The sequence below is a fragment of the Trachemys scripta genome, chromosome 9 (assembly GCF_013100865.1).
Source record: "Trachemys scripta elegans isolate TJP31775 chromosome 9, CAS_Tse_1.0, whole genome shotgun sequence".
Lineage (NCBI taxonomy): Eukaryota > Metazoa > Chordata > Testudines > Emydidae > Trachemys > Trachemys scripta.
The window spans coordinates 100,606,299-100,626,365 of NC_048306.1; the positions used below are offsets into that span (position 1 = coordinate 100,606,299).

Here is a 20,067-nt window from a genome sequence, read left to right on the forward strand (position 1 = left end):
TTTGGACCATACTGCCCAGAATCTCTAACTGGAAGTTGGGTTTTTCTGTGTTTGAAGATGGGAAAGATTATATGTCATGATTTAATAATGATACATTTTTACAAATTGTTTTTTGAATTCAGTGATACCGTCATTTAAAACTTATCTAACAGTGTTGCTAGCGCAGACATAACAGCATTGTCTAAGTGCAGGAGAACCTTGAAATGAAACTGAATATAAACAGGAAATGAAAGTGACCAATCTAAATACACTGTGCCTAAGTGAAGTGCAAAAATCAATAGACTAGGTGGTGAAATCTGAAGTGTTAATAGTAAGTCAGGAATTTAAAAAGAGGGGAAGGACCTACAAACAATTTGAACCTGAGCCTTTTTGAGAACACAGATGCTAAAAATGTGATGCCTCAAACTTGACAAGTTAGTCTTTGAACTTTTTGTCACTTTCTTTCCTCTTTCTACATGAACAACATTCTTACTCCTGTTAGCGAGAAATGGGCATTTGGATCAATGGCAAAACTGGGCCCTGATCCTGGAAAGCTTTGAGCATGTGCTTTGCTTTTCACACCTTGAGTCGTCTCATTGATTTCAACTTGTGCATGATTTCAACTTCTTCGCTGGGTCCGGGCCTTAAAGATTGTATCTAAATTCTAATGCAAAAACTTAAAAAAAAAAAAAAATCCTTGTCTTTTAAAAATCTACTTTGCATCGTTTCTCTATTAAGGGCTGGCTTTCACGCATGCACAAATTACCTCTTTTTCTTTGTTCTCTTGAGCGCACAATATCTGTAACTCCTTCCTGGCGAAGGAGGCATTTTATTACTGGAATTCAACTGAGCGTTCGCTCAGCCAGTGTACTCCTTCTCCCAGCTGGTTGCCCCTCTGATTGTTCTGTTGTCAGAAGGCGTGTGCCTCTGAAAGACTTATCTGATTCTTATCAAAGGGCTCGTGAGTGTCTCAGATACTGACCCCTGAATGCAAACAACTTTTCAAGCCTTTCGCCTGGGGCATGGCCTCCAACTGGGATACCAGAGGTTTAGTGCAGTCGGGTGTATGCCAGTGTCTTTTCTTTCCATGTCACCTGGACTGTGCAGCACCTGTCCAGGGGTGAGCAGGAAGGGCTGGAGGATTTGTAGGAGTCGGAGGGAAAGAAGGGGAGTCCAACAGCTGCTCGTGTCAGCGCTAGGATAAGTGTAAGGAGATTAATAGTTATTTAAAGAGCAGATGGGGACGTGGCATTCAGCTATGGAATGTGAATATATAAATGTAATGGAATGGATAGTCCACTGTTAACATTTAGACAGATGGCCCCTGGATTGAATGGAATGACGAGGATCCGTCGATTCCCTTAAGGAGTTCTTAAACTTTAATGGAATATTTATCTCTTTAATTGACATCCTGCCAGCATCTTCAGTATCTGCACTCCATCCAGTATAGTTATCCCCTCTGTTTTGGGTGCTTCTCTTCCTCATTACCTGCTAGGCAGCCTGGAATTATTATGAATAGTTTGGCTAAAAGGCTAGTTTCTCTCTCTCCCCTTCCCCCCCCCCCCCGCCGGCCCCGCACCCCCTTTCCATTTGACGAGCTGCTCCAACAAACGCTTTTCATAAGAGCGTTCCTTTTGTCTCGTCTGCTCATTAGGTAGTGCGTCAGATGCTAATCTCCAGGAGACGTGAAGGGAAGGAGTCTACTTTTTTGAGCTCTAGGGGCCTTTACGGTTTCTTTGAAAAACACATATCAAAGTTAGATTAAATGGGGCTGGGTTTTCAAAAGAGTCTAAAGTAGGTAGGAGTCCAACTCCCATTGAAAATCAAGAACGGTTAGGTGCCTGGAAAAATTCTGGCCTGGATTGCTATCTACTTACTACCAGTGTGGTACTTGACCCTTACATAGTGCTGCGTGTGTTCAAAATTCAGCACAAACATGGACATAGACTGAATTTCACCATCACCCTGTAAGGTAGCAATGTAAATTTTATTCACATTTTACAGATGGGAAAACTGAGGCAGCGAGGATACATGGCTAGCCCAAGGCTATACAGGAGGTCCTTGGTTCACCCAGGATTACTACTTAGAACATAATTATTGTTTGTAGTAGAGTAGTGCCTGGAGGTCCAACCACAAGGGAGGCCCTGTTATGCTAGGCAGCACTGTACATCTAGTGAAGGATGCTAAACCATGCTGGCTCCCAACCCTGTGTGTTCGGTTCTCCAGACCATGCTTTACCAACCCCTTCTCCTCCATATCTCAACCTACTGATCACCCTTGAGAGCCTGAAAGAACACGTTGGCCTTACATAAGGGCCCTCAAAGTAACCAAGGCTGTTAGCCCAAGCTTGGGAGTGTAACTAAAGCCTGCTGTAACATATCAGTGTAGTCAATCCGCCTTGTAGATGAATCTGCTGAGTGCCAGTTGGTGCGTTTTTGTTTTCATTCTGCTCTTGGGGGATGTCTGAGTGCCCGAGAGGTTAGGGATTCTGTCTAGCAGAATACACTTGAAACAGAACCAAAGCCTTGCAAATGTTGGATGCTTCCGCCTAGCAAATGAATTGTGATCTGTTTTTCTGTATGGTTGTAACGTCCAGGGACGCCACCCTGCGAACCCTGACGAAGAGCTTAGAACCAGTGGAGAATAGACTTTCCCCAGTGAATCCATCCTAGATCTCCTTGCAGCTGTCCGCATACGGGGATGGGAGTGCTGTGTGGATACCCATCACCAATGAAGCTTTTAATTATGCACCTCACTATCTAAAATCAGTGCTTTGACTTAAGGGGCTTTGCCACTTGGTGCATAATTTATGGTTGTCCTGGAACTGCTGTTTGGTAAGGCCATAGGTACCTCTATGAAGAAGAGGGTGGGGCACGATTAGCCTAAATGCAAGGGGGGAGAGGTAGGCTTGGAAGGAGACTCTGCCTCTTGCTCCCTTTGCCCCGGGGGAGAGAGATGAGTGCATTGCGGAAAAACAAGGCATGTGAGCTCGTGAGGGAAAAATTGATTCTGCCCCCTGTCTTCTCCACTGCCCCCTACTGACTGATTGTAGAACTGCCCGGACTTTCATTGTCTCCCTCCCCACCCCCACCCCCAATGTTGTGATCCCGGGGAGCTTTGGAAAGGTAGGAAAAGTCCCTCTGATTGTGCCACATACAGACCCTCGAGGGGCTCCCCACCTTTTGTTAGTCACCAACGTAAAGCTAAGCGTCTTCTTGTCACCTCTCACTGCTGTAGCGGTTCTCTTCCCATACCACTGATTTCCAGCCTCCCTGCTTGTCCTTCCTAGAATCATAGACTATCCGGGTTGGAAGGGACCTCAGGAGGTCATCTAGTCCAACCCCCTGCTCAAAGCAGGACCAGTCCCCAACTAAACCATCCCAGCCAGGGCTTTGTCAAGCCTGATCTTAAAAACCTCTAAGGAAGGAGATTTCACCACCTCCCTAGATAACCCATTCCAGTGCTTCACCACCCTCCTAGTGAAAACGTTTTTCCAATATCCAACCTAAACCTCCCCCATTGCAACTTGAGACCATTGCTCCTTGTCCTGTCATCTGGTACCACTGAGAACAGTCTAGATCCATCCTCTTTGGAACCCCCTTTCAGGTAGTTGAAAGCAGCTATCAAATCCCCCCTCATTCTTCTCTTCTGCAGACTAAACAATCCCAGTTCCCTCAGCCTCTCCTCATAAGTCATGTGCTCCAGCCCCCTAATCATTTTTGTTGCCCTCCACTGGACTCTTTCCAATTTTTCCACCTCTTTCTTGTAGTGTGGGGCCCAAAACTGGACACAATACTCCAGATGAGGCCTCACCAATGTTGAATAGAGGGGAACGATCACGTCCCTCGATCTGCTGGCAATGCCCCTACTTATACAGTCCAAAATGCCGTTCGCCTTCTTGGGAGCAAGGGCACACTGTCGACTCATATCCAGCTTCTCGTCCACCGTAACCCCTAGGTCCTTTTCTGCAGAACTGCTGCCTAGCCACTTGGTCCCTAGTCTGTAGCAGTGCATGGGATTCTTCCATCCTAAGTGCAGGACTCTGCACTTGTCCTTGTCCTTCCTGGCCAGGCCGTGTCTAATTTCCAACTGGAAGCTCTTCAGGGCAGGAACTTACCGGTGTTGTCTGCCTGTTTAAATATCAGGCACTATACAAATACAGCTGCTCGCCCCTTCCTGTGCACTGCTGTTCCTTGGAATGAAAGGAAACTTGTATCCAGTAGCCAAGGGCTAATGCTCAGTGAGACACCTGCAGTAATTCCTTTCTGCCCTTCCCTGTCTGGTCAGTGGGCGATGTCTGTGACTAGCCATGGTGGGAATGAGAGACACAATGCAAATGTCTCAAGGGCCACACACTGTAGCACATTAACGTTGAGTAGCTCCTTAATTGGTGACGCTCCATTGATTTCAATGGGATTACTCACTGAGTGAATGAATAAGGGTGGCCACTAAATTAGAGAGTGGAATGGTCTAGGGGTCAGAGTACAGGGTTATTGGGAGTTAGGAGATCCATAGATTTTTTTTTTTTTTTTTTGTTAAGGTCAGAAGGGACCATTTGCCTGACCGCCTATATAACACAGGCCCTTAAATTTCACCTCGTTGCCCCGTATTGAACCCAGTAACTTGGGTTGGACTAAAGCATCTCCTCCACGAAGCTATCCAGTCTCGATTTGAAGCCTCAAAAGAGGGAGAATCCACCACTTCCCATGGTCGTTTGTTCCATTGGTTAATCCCCCTCATTGTTAAATCTATTAGATCTAGGTTCTCTTCCCAGGCTGGCTGTTGATATACCATGTGACCAGGAGCAAGTCTCTTCTTGCTGCCTCAGTGTCCCCCTCTGTAAAATGGGCTAGCGCTTCGCAGGGTGGTGTTGGACATAACTAGCAAATGTTTGCAAAGCGCTCTCAGCTCCTTCGATGAAACGTGCTAAGGAAATGCTACATATGTTAATGCAATTTCTAGCCTGCAAAGGCAGCCTGACCTGCGTCTCCTGTTTGTAAGTGTACGCTAACGCTGTCAATATTCTCTCTCTGCAGCCGCAGTACACAAACCTGGGGCTGCTAAATAGCATGGACCAGCAGATTCAAAATGGCTCCTCCTCCACCAGCCCCTACAACACGGAGCACGCTCAGAACAGCGTCACGGCACCCTCGCCCTACGCCCAGCCCAGCTCCACTTTCGACGCCCTCTCGCCCTCCCCTGCCATCCCCTCGAACACAGACTACCCGGGACCTCACAGCTTCGACGTGTCATTTCAACAGTCCAGCACCGCCAAGTCAGCAACATGGACGGTAAGGCTGCAGAAAGGGACTCCCTCCTTCACTTGGGCCTAGAAGCCACTGGACGGGCTAGTAAAAAGCTATGGGTCTGTGATAAGGAGATAGCAGTGACTCGTGTCCAGTGTATAATTTTCCGCTCCCTTCCTCCCAAGATCTTAATCTGGCCATGTCCGTTAGGGATAAAAATCTCAGAGATTCCATGAAAACCCAAGGGGTATGAAGTGCACTCAAGGTGCACAAAACGTGTTCCCTAAGTCTCCAATTCAAAGAATAAGGGGCCTGAGCACTGAACCCTGGTTGACATTCAGAACAGCAATCCAGTCCCGCAGATTGAAAATAAGGATTTTAGCCCAGGAGGAAGAAGGGGTTTAAATCTCCACTCGGCTTCCTCAATCAGTATGTTACAATCCGATTTAGTGTGCTAAGCATGGTGTTGAATGAACAGTGATGCTATGAGTGCTGGTTTGCAAACGATACTCTCCTTTCTGACTCTGACTCTGGGTGTGGCTCTTTCTTTCTTATCCTACACTCATCTTCCAGGCAGGGATTGATCGCCAGTGTTGCCAATTCTCATTATTTCTGATGCATGTGGTGGTGGGTTTTTTTAAAACCCCAGCTCTTGGAATCATGTGATTATGCAAGATTCCCCACCCCCCAAAGAGGTTAGAAACATACATATCTTTTAAGCTAATCTCGTGAATATTGAGGGTCTAACTCATTATTTTTGAATTCTTGGGATTGGCAGTACTGGATCATTAGGGAAGTTCTGTCCCTGCAAAGAATCATATCTTTGTATTTAAATATTTTTATGCAAGAGAGGCCATTGGACCATTTGGAGAGAAGACCTTCGCTTTCTTTGTGTCCAATTATATTTTTAATTTGTAATTTAAGCTTTGAATCCTATATAACCCTTCTGGAAGAAAATGAATCTCTTTCATATATTCACATATTTAGATGTATTCTTTCAGGCTAATGATTTTAAACCTAGGCATCCAAGTTTAAAAGATTCACTGTTTTTTCTCTTTCATCTTAAACCCTCTTTGTGGTTGGTTTTTAACCCTTGTCAAAATCACCTTATATGTACACTCCCCATCTTTAAAACTCAAGCTAACTGGGTAAATTTTAAGATTCATTTTTTGGTTCTATAAAATAACCTTTAAATCTAAGACCATTAAAAATGTACGTTGGGTTTTTTTGAATTGTAACATGATACATTTTAAAAATCAAGTTAGATGTTCTCCCACAGTGCTTGCAACTAAAACATAGTGACCAGCATTCTGCTGTTGCAGGAGAGTTTAAAAAATTACATTGACCAGTTTATTTTCATTGTCCAAATAAATAGAAATTAAGGTGGTGTGGGGACGGGGAGAGGGTGGAAATCGACAAGAAATTATTACATATCTTGAACATTTTCTGTTTGCCAACATCACTTCAGAGAGTGTCCAGTCTTCTTAAGGAAATCTAATTGATTTTGAAAGACAAACGTAATAGTGTTCTTTCAAAAACCAAATCGTTGTTGTGTGCCTACAGTGAAAGGGAGGCTGTAAAGAAAACCAAAGATCTCCTCCTTACCTGTTAGTAATCATGCCTTAGACAGTCGTAATTCAAATTCATATGAAAATCTGGATTTCTCTCTTTATACTGTGTAATTTTATTTTTCCAACTTAAGGAAATTGTGTTGGTCAGTTTTACTTTCCATTTCTCCAGCACAATGCTCCTGTTGCATTTTGGGTTGTGTTCATCATTTGGGGTGGGGATGGATATATATAATTTTTTTTTAAAGACATTTTTCACTACATATGGTACAGGGTTTGTAAGACAAAAGTTCGGCACCAAAACATTTGACGCTCTCCCCTTAGTTGTCTCTGGAAAGTGCTTTCATGCGATGGATTTGCAGTGCATTTAGAGCCCCGAATGCAGCAAAGCACATGAGTTGTCCCATGGATATCAAGGAGCTACTCGTGAGCTCAAAGTCAAGCACATGTTTTCAGTCCTTTGCTAGATCACATGCCCTGTATCTGTATCTGTATCTCTAAATATGGTAGTAGCTGATAAATGCTGGGTTCAGTTCTGGTGCAGGGGGGGCATGCAGGGGAAATTTGATTTACATGCTGGTGAAAAGTGAACAGGCCCGTAGACCAAATTCCTTTCTCCACACAACAGCATGGGGAGATGTCGTGCTGGCTTGCCCCACCAGTACACTTCAGTGCTGCCCTGGAGGGGGCTGTGTGAGAGACGAAAGGGTAACTCAGATCTAAACATTAGATCACCCTAGCGACATCACTCAAGGCTGTGGAAAAACTGCACGCTGTGCAACGTAGCTAGGTCGACCTGAGCTCCAGCGTAGACACGACTAGGTTGATGTAAGAATCCTTCCATCGACCCAGCTATCGCCTCTAGGAGGGGTGGATTAATACAATCCATGGGAAAAACCTTCTGTCAGTGTAGGTAGCATCTGCACTCCAGCAACACAGCTGCAGCCCAGAGTGTAGACTCTTTGTACATACGGGTACCACAGCGGCAGCATTGTAGCTGTGCGGGCTGGCTGTCGTGTAGACATACCCAGTTTTCATGGCCCACTCGGCTTTGGCCTTTTCTGCCAGGTAATGCCGATGAAATTCGTGCTAGTCGGTGGTGAGGTTTTTTTCTTTTTCTTTTTTTCTTTGCCATGTCCACTGGGGACTGGCCTAAAACCAATACAGCTATTAAGCCCTTGAGCAGTTATTTCCATCTTTAGAGCTCTGCCCTGTTACTAATTAATCCACCAACTCGTTTCACATGGGCCTGGGAATGGGTGGTAATATGCATCTGGCTGCTTCACTGCTGGGGTGGGCGGGAGAGGATTGAAAGCTGTCTTCGTTGCTACTGCTTTAAGAAATAAGAATACACTCAAACATTGAGGAGAGAGGGTGGAGGATTGCCCCATCTCTTGACAAATGCAATGGGTATTAAGGTCTTGTTGGACTCTTTGTTGAGTAACTAATTTCTCCCCCCTCCCATCCCCATGTGACTTCATGTGCTTTGATTAATGTCTGTCCTCTCCTTCCTTTCTAATGACAGCTTAGGAATTTACCTGACTGGAAAAGTTTTTTTTGCAGAACAATGACCTATTAAAAGCTTAATTATGAGAAGGTCCCACCCTTCTTAAGAACCCCAGAGTTTAAAGCACTGTTTCTGGCTTTCTCTTGCTGTTCCCAAGGGCAAAAACATGAAGAAAGGAAGCCAGGTTACTTACTGTATCACGCTCTTTCCCCTACTTGGGAGTGGCTTAGCAGGGCTGACCCACCTTGCCCTATTGGGAACCAGTGTCTGTTGCCAGTGGATCTTCTTGTCCTGGCTGACAGAGCGCATCAAGGAACGGCCTCCTCTGAGGTTGTTCATGGCTGAGTCACGCTAGGTTTAGCTCATAGCTCTTGAAGGCGGCCAATTAGTTTCCCACATAGGAGTGGCTTTGTGAGGTATGGACATTTTGCCACTGGGCATTGGCCTGAGACCACCAATTTATTTTTCTTGGGCCAGTGAATACCTATCAGATGGTAACTAACATTTTGTCATTGTTGATCCAGCTGGAATGGAAGCAGTGACCTAGAAATGAAAAATGCAAAGGACGGTGGATAAGGTAATGGGAGGGTTGACTTGCACTTCAGGTTCTGTGGTGGGTTTTTGATCCAAAGTTGATCAGAAATCCCAAAGAGAAGCAGCAGTCGCTGTTGGGTGAAACTTTCTTTTATTTCATATGTATGACAGGCAATGAGTGTTTTGAATTTTCTCTCTGCATTCTCTAATGATCGTACGGTAGGTATTCCAGTAAAACACATTGTCTAATCAAGTTAGTTTTTCCATTTGTACACAGCGTTTAATTAATTAAATTAACTACAAATTAAGACTGGATTGTAGAGGACTCGAGAAGAGTCTCTGAGTTTTGAATTCCTTGAGAACACAAGAATAAGGTCAAGCAAATCTATTTTTAAAGGACAAAAATTAAAATCCTTTGAAGTTGTTTTTTTTTTTTAAACAGTGATCTCGAACCCAGAGCTTAAGTTAAATAAAGATCAACTGAAAGTCAAGCTATAAAAAGGAACAATGTCTTATTTTTATTTGGTAATGAGAAGTCAAGGGTGTATCATTAAGCTTGAGAGAGAGCCCTGACAATTAAGGTGAAGTCTATGCCATATGACTTGTCACTCATTGTGGGATACTTGCTCTCAGTGAATTCCCATATACCAGGGCTCAGAATGTCTCCTCCCATTTTTTGAAGCAGAAGAAAACAAGACATTTCAAAAGTGTTACACCTGGGATTGTTTTCTGCACACGGAAGAGTCATATGCATCTGACCCCACCCACTCAGATAAAAAACACACAGACTTTTTCCGTGAAAGATGTGGCAATCAGCTGTCACTAGCAGAACCAGTTGCATGTAGAAAAGACTGATTGCAGTAGGAAAATAAAAATCTAAGCAAGAGATCAGGGTGAACTAAAGTTAACAGTATGGCCAAACTCAAACAATCAAAAATCACAAGCCAGGCCATTTTAAATTAGGGGATTGGTTTAATAAATCCTGAGATGTTTTGGGTTGTTTGTTTTTATTTCCCCTTGGATTTCAAGTCTTGCAGGTAAACGTGCTTCATGTTTTCATGCTTTTTTCTGTAACCATGAGAGGTAGACCATTTCCTCTCGCCCTTCTTTTTAAAGAAAGCTGAGATTTTCATGAAGCCTCCTGATTCCCGAAGCTGGGGCTTCAAGAGAAACACCTACTATTGCAAGACTCATGGGAAAATCACAAGTGTGGCAACACAGAATTAATTATATTTCCCTCCAGTAGATTGGGTTTAGCAGAGATTTGTCCTTGCAACATTTCGTTACAGAATTCAGAACTCTGTGAACTTTGACTCTCAAGTTTGGGGCAGGATTGCAAGCTGCTTTTGTGAGCTCATTGACTGTGCCTACAGATCTGCTCGCTGCACATGCAGGTGATCAGCTATGCATATAAATAACTATTTGCTAGTGCCGTTATTCATCTTGTTTGTGCACAATCACAGTAATTGCATCCAGTTTTAAAAATCAGACTTTGAAGGATCTGTTTGAAGCACACAATGCAATAGCTATTCCAATCCTCATGGAAAAAATGGGCCTGCAATATTAAGGTGGCTTCTTTAACTGGACCAATGGTTTCTTTATGTTAAATAAATCACTGCCCATCCCTTGTTAATCCGAGTTCTGCACAGCACATTAAAAATAGTAAATCCAATTTCATGCCAACCCCCTCCCCCCCCAAATCTATATGCCAACAGTATGGTAAAGTAGCTAGAGGCCAGAAACTCCAGTGTTAAAAATGCATGCAAGGCCTTAACTCTGCCCGCACTTTTGAGTGTGTGTACATTGCAATAGCCTTTAATTACCTGATCACACAGTTATCTCAAAAACATTGTACCATTTTGTCTACGTTCGCCTCAGATACACATAATTACGTAACATCTTGGAGTCATCCTTTTTGAAGATAGGAGATATGTTGTATGATGCTAAACGTGTACCTAAGGTTGAAAAAACCCACCCCCATGTTTGCTACTATCACAGTATATAAAAGGTGAGCATTAAGAGTTCACATGCAGTCTTAACTTTTGATGTTCCTCGATCTTTGAGGGCTCAAATGTGCTAACTTACCCTTTTAGTAACAGAGTTTTTCCTCGGTTTCTGGTTTTCCAGTGTTTCCTGGGAATCGCCTAGATTTTTAGAGAGAGGAAATAAAGGATGGGGGTCATGTTCTGGGACTTTGCAAGGTGGAAAAATGTCAAACCACTCATTGGCACCTGTTTGGGTAGGTTCCATACTACAAAACTACTCACATAGAGTATGTTAGTTAGAAGGTTCACATTGAAAAACTTTCTTTCTCTCTCCCCTCAGTCTGAAGGTTTGCACAGCTCCCAGAGTGAATCGCAGCACGTCCTCCATCTGTTTGCCTTTAAGGGGGCACCCTAGCTAATTCTTCCCCGTTCTTGGATGGGGGCACCTCCTCAGCCCAGTATGCTAGCCAGCTAAATGGTCAACGTGCGCGTGGACAGCCTTCCTTTAGCTCTTGCTGTAACAGCTACAGTAGGGAGAGAACGCCTCTTCAACATTCAAACAGAGCAAAACAAACCGGGGGAGCCATACCCAATGATGCATGAGCTTTCAGGCCATGGGAGAACATTGAAACGGGCCTTCATTGGCAAGGTTTTCTAACATGAGCAAAAACAAAACAGGCCGCGATAGGGAATGGGTGTCAATGGCAGTGATTACTCCTGTAAATGGAGGTCCCACAAATCTACTTTCTAGATGGGAGCACTTCAGGAGCCTTGTTTACATTTGTTTTCCTTGGGGGCATGTTCGAGCCTGGGAGTAAGGCTGTAGGCATCTTTTGAGGCACTCACAAAGTTTGTCCTGTCTCTTTTTGAAGGGCTGATTTTCGCCAAGAAAGACAGGAAACCCTCCATGTAATTTTCTGAAGGAGGTGCCTCCTCACAGTAAGGAAACATTTTTGTGCTAGCTAATCTGGAAAGAACTAGTTTCCCCCGTAAAAACCAGTTCAGGAGGGGCCTGAAGATCAATTTTTGCATTTTGCACCATAAAGAGATCTGAACCCATCCAGATTCTTATTCAGAATAATAAAAAAATAGTAACCAGGGCCTCATTCCCAGGGACATTGTGGATTGATTAGTAGTATCTTTCCATGTGGCTGGCTGTGGTTTTCAGAAACTTGCCTAATTTGGCATTTTATTTATTTTCTCTTTCTCTCTATATATTTGTTTTGTCTTCCATCTTTTAAATACTCCAAGGATAGTGTGGTCACACAATTTGAACAATTATTTATAGTATAGTAATAAGTTTCTTTGCTGCTAATATTAATCTTTCATATTTGTATTATGTTAGCGCCTCCCCTGAGAGCAGAGCCCCATTGCATTAAGCGGCTACCCAAGGAAAACTCCCTCCCACAAGGATCTTCCAGTCTGATAGACAAGATAGTGACTTGGCTAAGGTCACACATGCTGGGTGGTGTTCGAGCTGGGTATAGAACTTGGGTCTGTTGAGTCACTGCCCACCAGATAACGAATAATGTGCTCGCACCAAGAACGCTTTGGTTGCTAAACAAAATACAGAGCGTAGGCAGGTCCTTCCCCAGAAGGTTCACAGTCTCAGGTTGTGCACTGCATGTGGGTGGAGCACCACTGACTTAACTATGGACCACTGGTGCTCTGTGCAGCCCTTCCCATTCCACCGTTGCTAAAAAGCAAGTTCCAGAGTGGGCTACGGTTGGCAGGAGGGGGTATCTCTTGCCTGGCGATCTGCAGAATGAAAAAGCTGAGCCACCACTGGGTGGAATTGAAATTCTTTGCTTTCTTTTGTCAGCAAAAGTCTCATTCTGTGCCAGCTTTAATAAAAAAAAAATCCAAAGCTTTTTGGTTCTTAATGAGAATTCTCTGTGTCTAGGGCAGAAAGAAAAAGTGTCAATTAAACATAATTGTCACCAATGCAACCCGAAAAGCCCCACCTTTCAAGAGAAAAGAATAAAAAGAATCATAAGCCTGGATTAGGATCTTGTACTATATTTATAATATACATATAGTTAAAAAAAATTACCGTGTGAAAAGAAACACATGATTCAGACCTCCAGCGCTATTGCCAGAGGAATTAACTTTACAAGGACCAGCCACAACCTGGAAAGGGGCCATCTTTCAAATCAAATCTGTGTGGGGCTTGTGGTTTCTGGGAGCTAGGTGAAGAAAGGGTTAAAAACATTGACAGAGAAGAATGTTGGCTGGATAATGGTTGGGTGGGCATCTGAAAAGTAGGGAGAGCAGGAAAAATTAGTAGCCCCCCCTCCCCTTTTTTCCCCCTTCTGTTGTTCACTCTTGGTTAAAACTTGGCATCTGAATAACAATACTTAGCACTTATGTAGTTCTTGCAATCTTCAAAGTGCTGTGCAAACATTACAGCACTAATCCTCGCAACACCCCTGCCTACTGGGCATATCAGGCTTATAATCCCTGTTTTAGAGAGGGTGCAAGTGAGAAGCAGAAGATGAGCCAAATTTTCCAAATGTAGCCACTGAATTTTGATGCCTTGATTTTTTTTTCAGGGACTCAGCACAGGGGCTGACTTTGGGCTGATTTTCAGTTGGCTGAGTGCCGTCAGAGCTTCTGAAAATGAAGCCCTCGTCGTCCCAAGTTGGATAGTCAGAAATGTTGGCCATACAAGACTTGCCCGAGGTCCCGTGGTAAATTGGTGGAGCAGCGCAGGGGCTATGTCCCAATCAGACTCATCTGTGTCGTGTGGATCGGGGAGCGTTTTTAAAAATATAAATGTTAGCAACATCTCTCTTTCCTGGTGGTGTTGGCTCGTTGTACAGCTGCCACTTCCCTCCCTCCCCCCTTATTTCAAACATGTCCATTTTTAGTGTGTTTTTAAAATAAATAAATCAATAACATTAAACAGAACTAAAAAGCTTTGAGATACAAAGATATAGGTCACGTCATTATTGTGTCATTTAATACCTTAATATTTTGGGGTGGGAGGACAGTGTTTAAAATAAACCCTTGTTGCACCTGCAAAGTAGAAAGGGGGATGCTTGGGCAGAATATTTCCCTCTTTTAGCTCAGATGGAACATGTTGGATTATGTATCTGCCTATTTGGGTTATTTATAAAGTGCCAATTTTCCTTCTAATAGGCTGTAGACTGGGCTGCAGGTCCAGAATGCACTTAAGCACCTGCCTAAGTGTGTGTGAAGTTGGACTACTTGTGCTTAAAGTTAAGCTCCTCGTGCTGAACTGGGGTATAGGGAGTGATTTAGTTGAGCAGGTTGTGATGAGGGTAAATATTCTGCATAAAAGACTGTCCCAGATAAGGTGACCAGACAGCAAATGTGAAACCCGGGACAGAGGCTGGGGGGTAATAGGCGCCTATATAAGAAAAGGACCCCAAAATTGGGACTGTCCCTATAAAATCAGGACATCTGGTCACCCTAGTCCCAGATAGAGGGGGTTTGTAAATAGAGGGAGCATGAACTTCCATGTCACAATAACTGCTTTTCTTAAGGTTTTTACTATGTAAGGAAGATGTGCAACATCTGTATTTTCACATAGCATATTAGCTACCAAAAATAGCTTCCATTTCTATAACTAAACCTGTACAAAATTTGTTTTGATTTATTTTAAACTTCTTATTGATCTGAGGATGCATTTACTGTCCTATTACAAACAGGAAAACGTTTAAAAATAAAATTCAACACACATTTTATATACCAGATTAACGAAATTGACCTGGAAGGAGCAGTTCTGCTGTCTGATACATACTGTGATACCAGGTGGTGGGTTTGTTTTTGTTTTCTAAGCTAGGAAGCCAGGTACATCTGATACACAGGACCAGTTTGTAACTTTCTAATGCAATACAAAATGTCACGTTTAGGTGAATGTAAAGTTGCATCACAGATAAAAATGAGGAAATGCAGTTTCATGGCTGACCTTTCTTTTGCAACAGTATGATATTTTTTTTAATTTTTTTTTAAGTGTGGCTTCAGTTTGAACATCCTGGTTTTGTGTTAGTTTTTCTGCTACTGACTATGCATTTTTAAAAATTGAATGTGCTCTCTCTTTTTGAGGGAAATACTGAAGTTGTTGACCTAGTTCCTTTCAAATATTTAAAGCACATTTTGGTAATTTTTTTTAAAGAGGAAGATCAAAAGTATTTTTAAAGTGTGTGTGTGTATGTATGTGTGTATATATATATATATATATATATATATATAAAAATCATGACTTTTGGTCTGGATTGATGAAGGCCAAAATGTCCTTGGTCTCCTGAGCCATATGAAATGTGCGATTTCCAGGGGAGAATTGTCCATATCACTAGCCATACCGACTGAACAGAGTCCTCAGATCCAGCATGGGAGCCGAACTACCTCTTCAGCTCTGTTCTCCGCTGCTCCGCAGGCTGGCTCTGCTTTGTGGCAGTGTTGTCTAGTGGACACAGCTCTGGGCTGGGCCCAGGAGACCTGGATTCTATTCTTGGCTCCGCTACTAGCCTGCTGGATGACCTTGGGCAAGTCACTTTGCCTCATGGTGCCTCAGTTTCCCCATTTGTAAAATGGGACAATGATACTGACCTTTTTATAAAGGACTTTTGAGATCTACTGACAAAAAATGCTATAGAAGAACTAGATTTTTTTATTATTATTTGTTTATTTATGGTTGCACTTCATTTCTCAGGGCCCCTAACTCATCACATTTAGGTAGCAATAAAAATTCATTTAAAATATTTTTCAAGTTTATAAACAAGCCAATGGAAACTTTGGTTTTGAAGTTTCCAACCTCAAAATCAAAGTGTGCTTGGGTTTTGGCCCTGGCTTAGCTGGTAATATAATGCTTCCTCCGTTGTATGTCTCGAGTGTCAACCTGTAAGGCACACCAGAGGGAAATCCTTATGCAGAAAGGGTTTGAGCGTCTGCTTGAATGAAAGCCGTTCTTCCCGTTTGTGTGGCTGGAGTGAGAGGGAATGGGAGGGCCAGCAGAGCAGTCTGATGTAGAGTTGGTAGCACTCTTGCTCTAGCATCTCCGAGCCTGGGTGGCTATCGGTACCATTTCATCAGTCTCGAGTTGGTCATCGCCCAGTTCCTTCCCCTGAGCGTGATCTAGTCTACCATGGAACTAGGACTCCAACTTTCCAGAGTTGGCATCGGAAGAGCAGCCCAAGCCAAGGTGTATTGAAGTGCACAAGAGTGAACAGAAGATACACAAAAAGAACAGGAGTACTTGTGACACCTTAGAGACTAACAAATTTATTAGAGCATAAGCTCTCGTGGGCTACTGCCCACTTCTTCGGATGCATATAGAGTGGAACATATATTGAGGAGATATATATATACACACATACAGAGAACATGAACAGGTGGGAGTTGTCTTACCAACTCTTAGAGGCCAATTAAGTAAGAGAAATTTTTTTTTTGAAAAAGATACACAGTGGCAATGGCCGTAGGGTGTAGTCTGGAGGCCAGTCATTAAGGAGCAGGGAACCCTGGGGCGCTGGCTTCATGCCAATAGGAGAGAGAGGAGAAAAGTTCCCAAGAGATGCTCACCGGACACTGAACATGAAGTGACATGTTCATTAATCAGTTATGTGATGATATGTTTTATGATGAGTTTGTTCCCCGTTCTTCCTACTGCAGACTGCTCAGGTTATTAATTCTGAGTCATCCATTTGCTGTCCTATCCCCAGTGTTCTTGAAGCATATCAGTGCAGGGCATTGCGAGATTTCTTCTTAGGCAGATTTTGCCTTGTTTAAAGGCCTCTCACTAAAGATCGTCATTGCAGACTCCTACCTACAAAGGAGCCGTGGGTCCCTAGAATGGCTATATGGGGAAGGAGCGCTGGCCCAGATTTTTAAAGGCATTTAAACTTTTGAAATCAATGGGAGTTAGGCGCCTACTGACCTTTACAAATCTGGTCCATTGTAATTAGATGGCATATGTCACGTGTCATTTTCATGAATGTTAAACAGATACAGTAGAAGATCGTTAAACCTTTCTTCAAGGAACTTGACGAAAACCAGTTGCTTTTAAAGCTGACGTTCTCCTCTGGACAGTGACGGTGTAAAAATGGCAATTTCTTACCCCACCACAGCCCCTCAGTACAGTGAAAATATGCTGATTTCTGTGAGAGAAACAAGTTTTTACTGGTCGTCTGCTCCTGCTAGCCCATCAGGGCCAAGAGGAGAAAGGCCTGGATTCTCCATCTTCTGGTGCAGCATCACCAAACTTGTTCACTAAATTCCAATCAGTTACATAAGCCAAATCCAGTGAAGGAAATGGCATTGCATTGGTGTCATTTGCAGGCAAAATCAGCCCCCACCCCCACCCCCCCAAGCCTTTCCTGTTGGTGATGCCTGAGGAGTAAAGAACCCATCTTGATGTGTGGATTCCAGGTTGCATTTGCAGGCCTGGCCATTAGCAAAACACATCCACGTAAGTGCCTTTGATGTGGAGTCATTGAGAGACCACAAACGTAGCACACCGTGATCCCATTGTTAGTGACTTAACAGTAGAACGGTACTCTCTTATGAAGGCATCTTCTACTAAAAGTGGAGCAGGATGGTGTTCTACATTTGGGGGCAGCTTATTAAAACAGGGCTAATAAAGAGTCTCTGTTGTGTAGGGTTTTCCTGTGCACTTTTAAACTTAGTGTGCATTGTGGTTTTCCATATTGGGTAGTGATGTGGTGTGCCTAACTAGAGATGTCTTTTTTTCAGAAAGTACCAAGTGTCGCCGTTCCCCAAAAATCAGCATCCTTTGAGGTGTCTTAAGCGGCCAAGGCAAAATCGCCTTTGAGAATCTAGGCCTATATTTTTGTCTCCTGCGTGACGCAATCTTAGTGTAATCTGCTCTCTGAGGAGCTAGCGCTTGTGGGCTTCCTAGAGAAGCACGGCTTAGCTTGTATATGAACTGTGACTGGCCTGGGCTGTCATTTGGCAATCTGCTTAGTGCTCACTTTCCTGCTCAGGTAAGACGCCTCTCCAATCTTCTGTGTAGGCGGCTGTATTCGGGGGGTTGGCTATCCTGGGAAAACAAGTGTGTAACCGTTAGCTCAGTCAGTTTTATCCACTGGTCATTCCAACCCAGTTACACCTTCTAGGGATCGTCCATCCCTCAAGCCTCGTTAGGGAGAGGCTCTTGCCTGACTTATCACTGACTCACTTACCACTGTATGAGCTAATGTCTCACTTGTCCCAGTGAAATGTGTCATTAGGCAGCCCTGAAATATAACAGTAGCATTTTTATGGACCCCTGGCATTGTTGGGGCTGCAATGGGGAAAACATTGACTGCTGACCCTCCGCTCGCTTACATTTATCTACGGTAGTAGCTCTGATCCTAGCACATCTTGAATAACCAGGTGTGTTTTTGCTTGCACGGCTGCAGGTACGTTAGAGTTAATAACAATAAAAAAAAAATTAAACAACCTTTGAGTTTTGGCTGCAGGCAAAGTAGGTGAAACGATGTGTTTTGGAGATGAATGTTCTTGCAGGAGGCAAGATGTAGCTTGCAGAAGAACATCTGCAACCAATCCATTCTGTATGAGATGGGGCCAAGACTTGTTTGTCTCTCAGTACCTGTTCAAACATGCAGCACAGCAAAAAATTTCTAAACTCACTGTGGAGGGTTGGCCAGCGCAGAGAGAGAGAAATCAAGCTGAAAGTTGACTAAATAGCTTTGATTTCTTCTTAAAACTTTTAGACGTGTTGTTAATTCAATTAGCAACTTTCAGTGCATAATAGAAGAGAGCTTGATTTTTTTTTTTTTTAAGTGCTCACATTGGTGGCCAGAAAGTATCTGGCCTGGCTAAGGTCAAATATAGTATTTCATTTTCTCGGCTCTCTGAGCGGAGGGGTGAAAACATTATCTACTATCAGTTTAATGTCTACAAAGACCTATCTCTGAGGACTTGATTAGAGAGACAGTCTCTCCAGTGCATAGATGAAAGGGACTGGTAGTCAGGATACTTGGGTTTTGTTACTGACTCTCTCCTGACGTGCTGAAACCCATCACAGTAGCATTTAACTTCAAAAAGGGGAACGACACAAAAACGAGAGAGCTAGTTAAACAGAATTAAAAGGAAGAGTCACAAGAGTGAAATGCCTGCAAGCTGCATCTATACTAATTTAAAACACCATAATAGAAGCTCAAAATAAATGTATATCCTAATTAAAAAAAAAAAAAAGACCAAAAAAGTAAAGCCACTGTGGCTAAACAACAGAGTAAAAGAGGCCATTAGCTGCAAAAAGACATCCTTTAAAAATTGGAAGTCAAATCCTACTGAGAAAAATAGGAAGGAGCATAAACTCTGGCAAATCAAGTGTAAAAGTATAATTAGGCCAAAAAAGAATTTGAAGAGCGACTAGCAAAAGATAAGACACAAAAACTAACAGCAAAGTTTTCTTAAAGTACATCAGAAGCAGGATGTCTGCCAAACAGTCAGTGGGACAACTGGACAATAGAGGTGCTAAGGGAGCACTCAAGCAAGACAAGGCTGTTGCGGAGAAGCTAAATTAAATTTTTGCATCAGTCTGCACTGCAGAGGATGTGAGGGAGATTTCCACACCTTGAGCCATTCTTTTTTAGGTGACAAATCTGAGGAAGTATCTCCGACTGAGGTGTCAGTAGAGGAGGTTTTGGAACAAATTGAGAAGTTAAACATTAATAAGTCACTAAGACAAGATGGTATTCACCCAAGAGTTCTGAAGGCACTCAAAAATGAAATTGCAATATGAAACTCATTTGTGGTATGTAACCTCTGGCTTAAATCAGCCTCTAAACCAGATGACTGGAAGATAGCTAATGTAAAGCCGACTTTTAAAAAGAACTTCCGAAGTGATCCTGGCAATTACAGGCCAGTAAACCTAACTTCAGTATCAGGCAAAATGGTTGACTCTATAGTCCAGAACAAAAATATTAGACACACAGATTAACACGATATGTTGGGGAAGAGTCAACTTCGCTTTTGTAAACGGAAATCATGCCTCACCAATCTCTTAGAATTCTTTGAGCGTGTCAACAAGCAGTGATCTAGTCGCTGCATTGTACTTGGACTTTGAGAAAAGCCTTTGACAAGGTCCAACACCAAAGGCTTTTAAGCAAAATAAGCAGTCATGGGATAAGAGGAAACGTCTTCTCATTGTTCAGTAACTGGTTAAAAGATAAAAACAAAGGGTAGGAATAAATGAACTTTGCACAGTGGAGAGAGGTAAATAATGAGGTCCCACAAGCATCTGTACCAGGACTAGTGCT

The 20,067-nt window shown here is 43.1% G+C and overlaps 1 protein-coding gene across 2 annotated transcripts in view; it reads left to right on the forward strand.

Annotated features, from left to right (window-relative positions):
- TP63 (tumor protein p63) overlaps positions 1-20,067 on the forward strand; it is a 112,280-nt gene that overhangs the window by 44,726 nt on the left and 47,487 nt on the right. For both annotated transcript variants that reach the window (XM_034782591.1, XM_034782589.1), the window contains exon 3: positions 5,016-5,270. In XM_034782591.1, the coding sequence (XP_034638482.1) occupies positions 5,016-5,270 (255 nt within the window). The remainder of the gene's footprint in view (positions 1-5,015; positions 5,271-20,067) is intronic.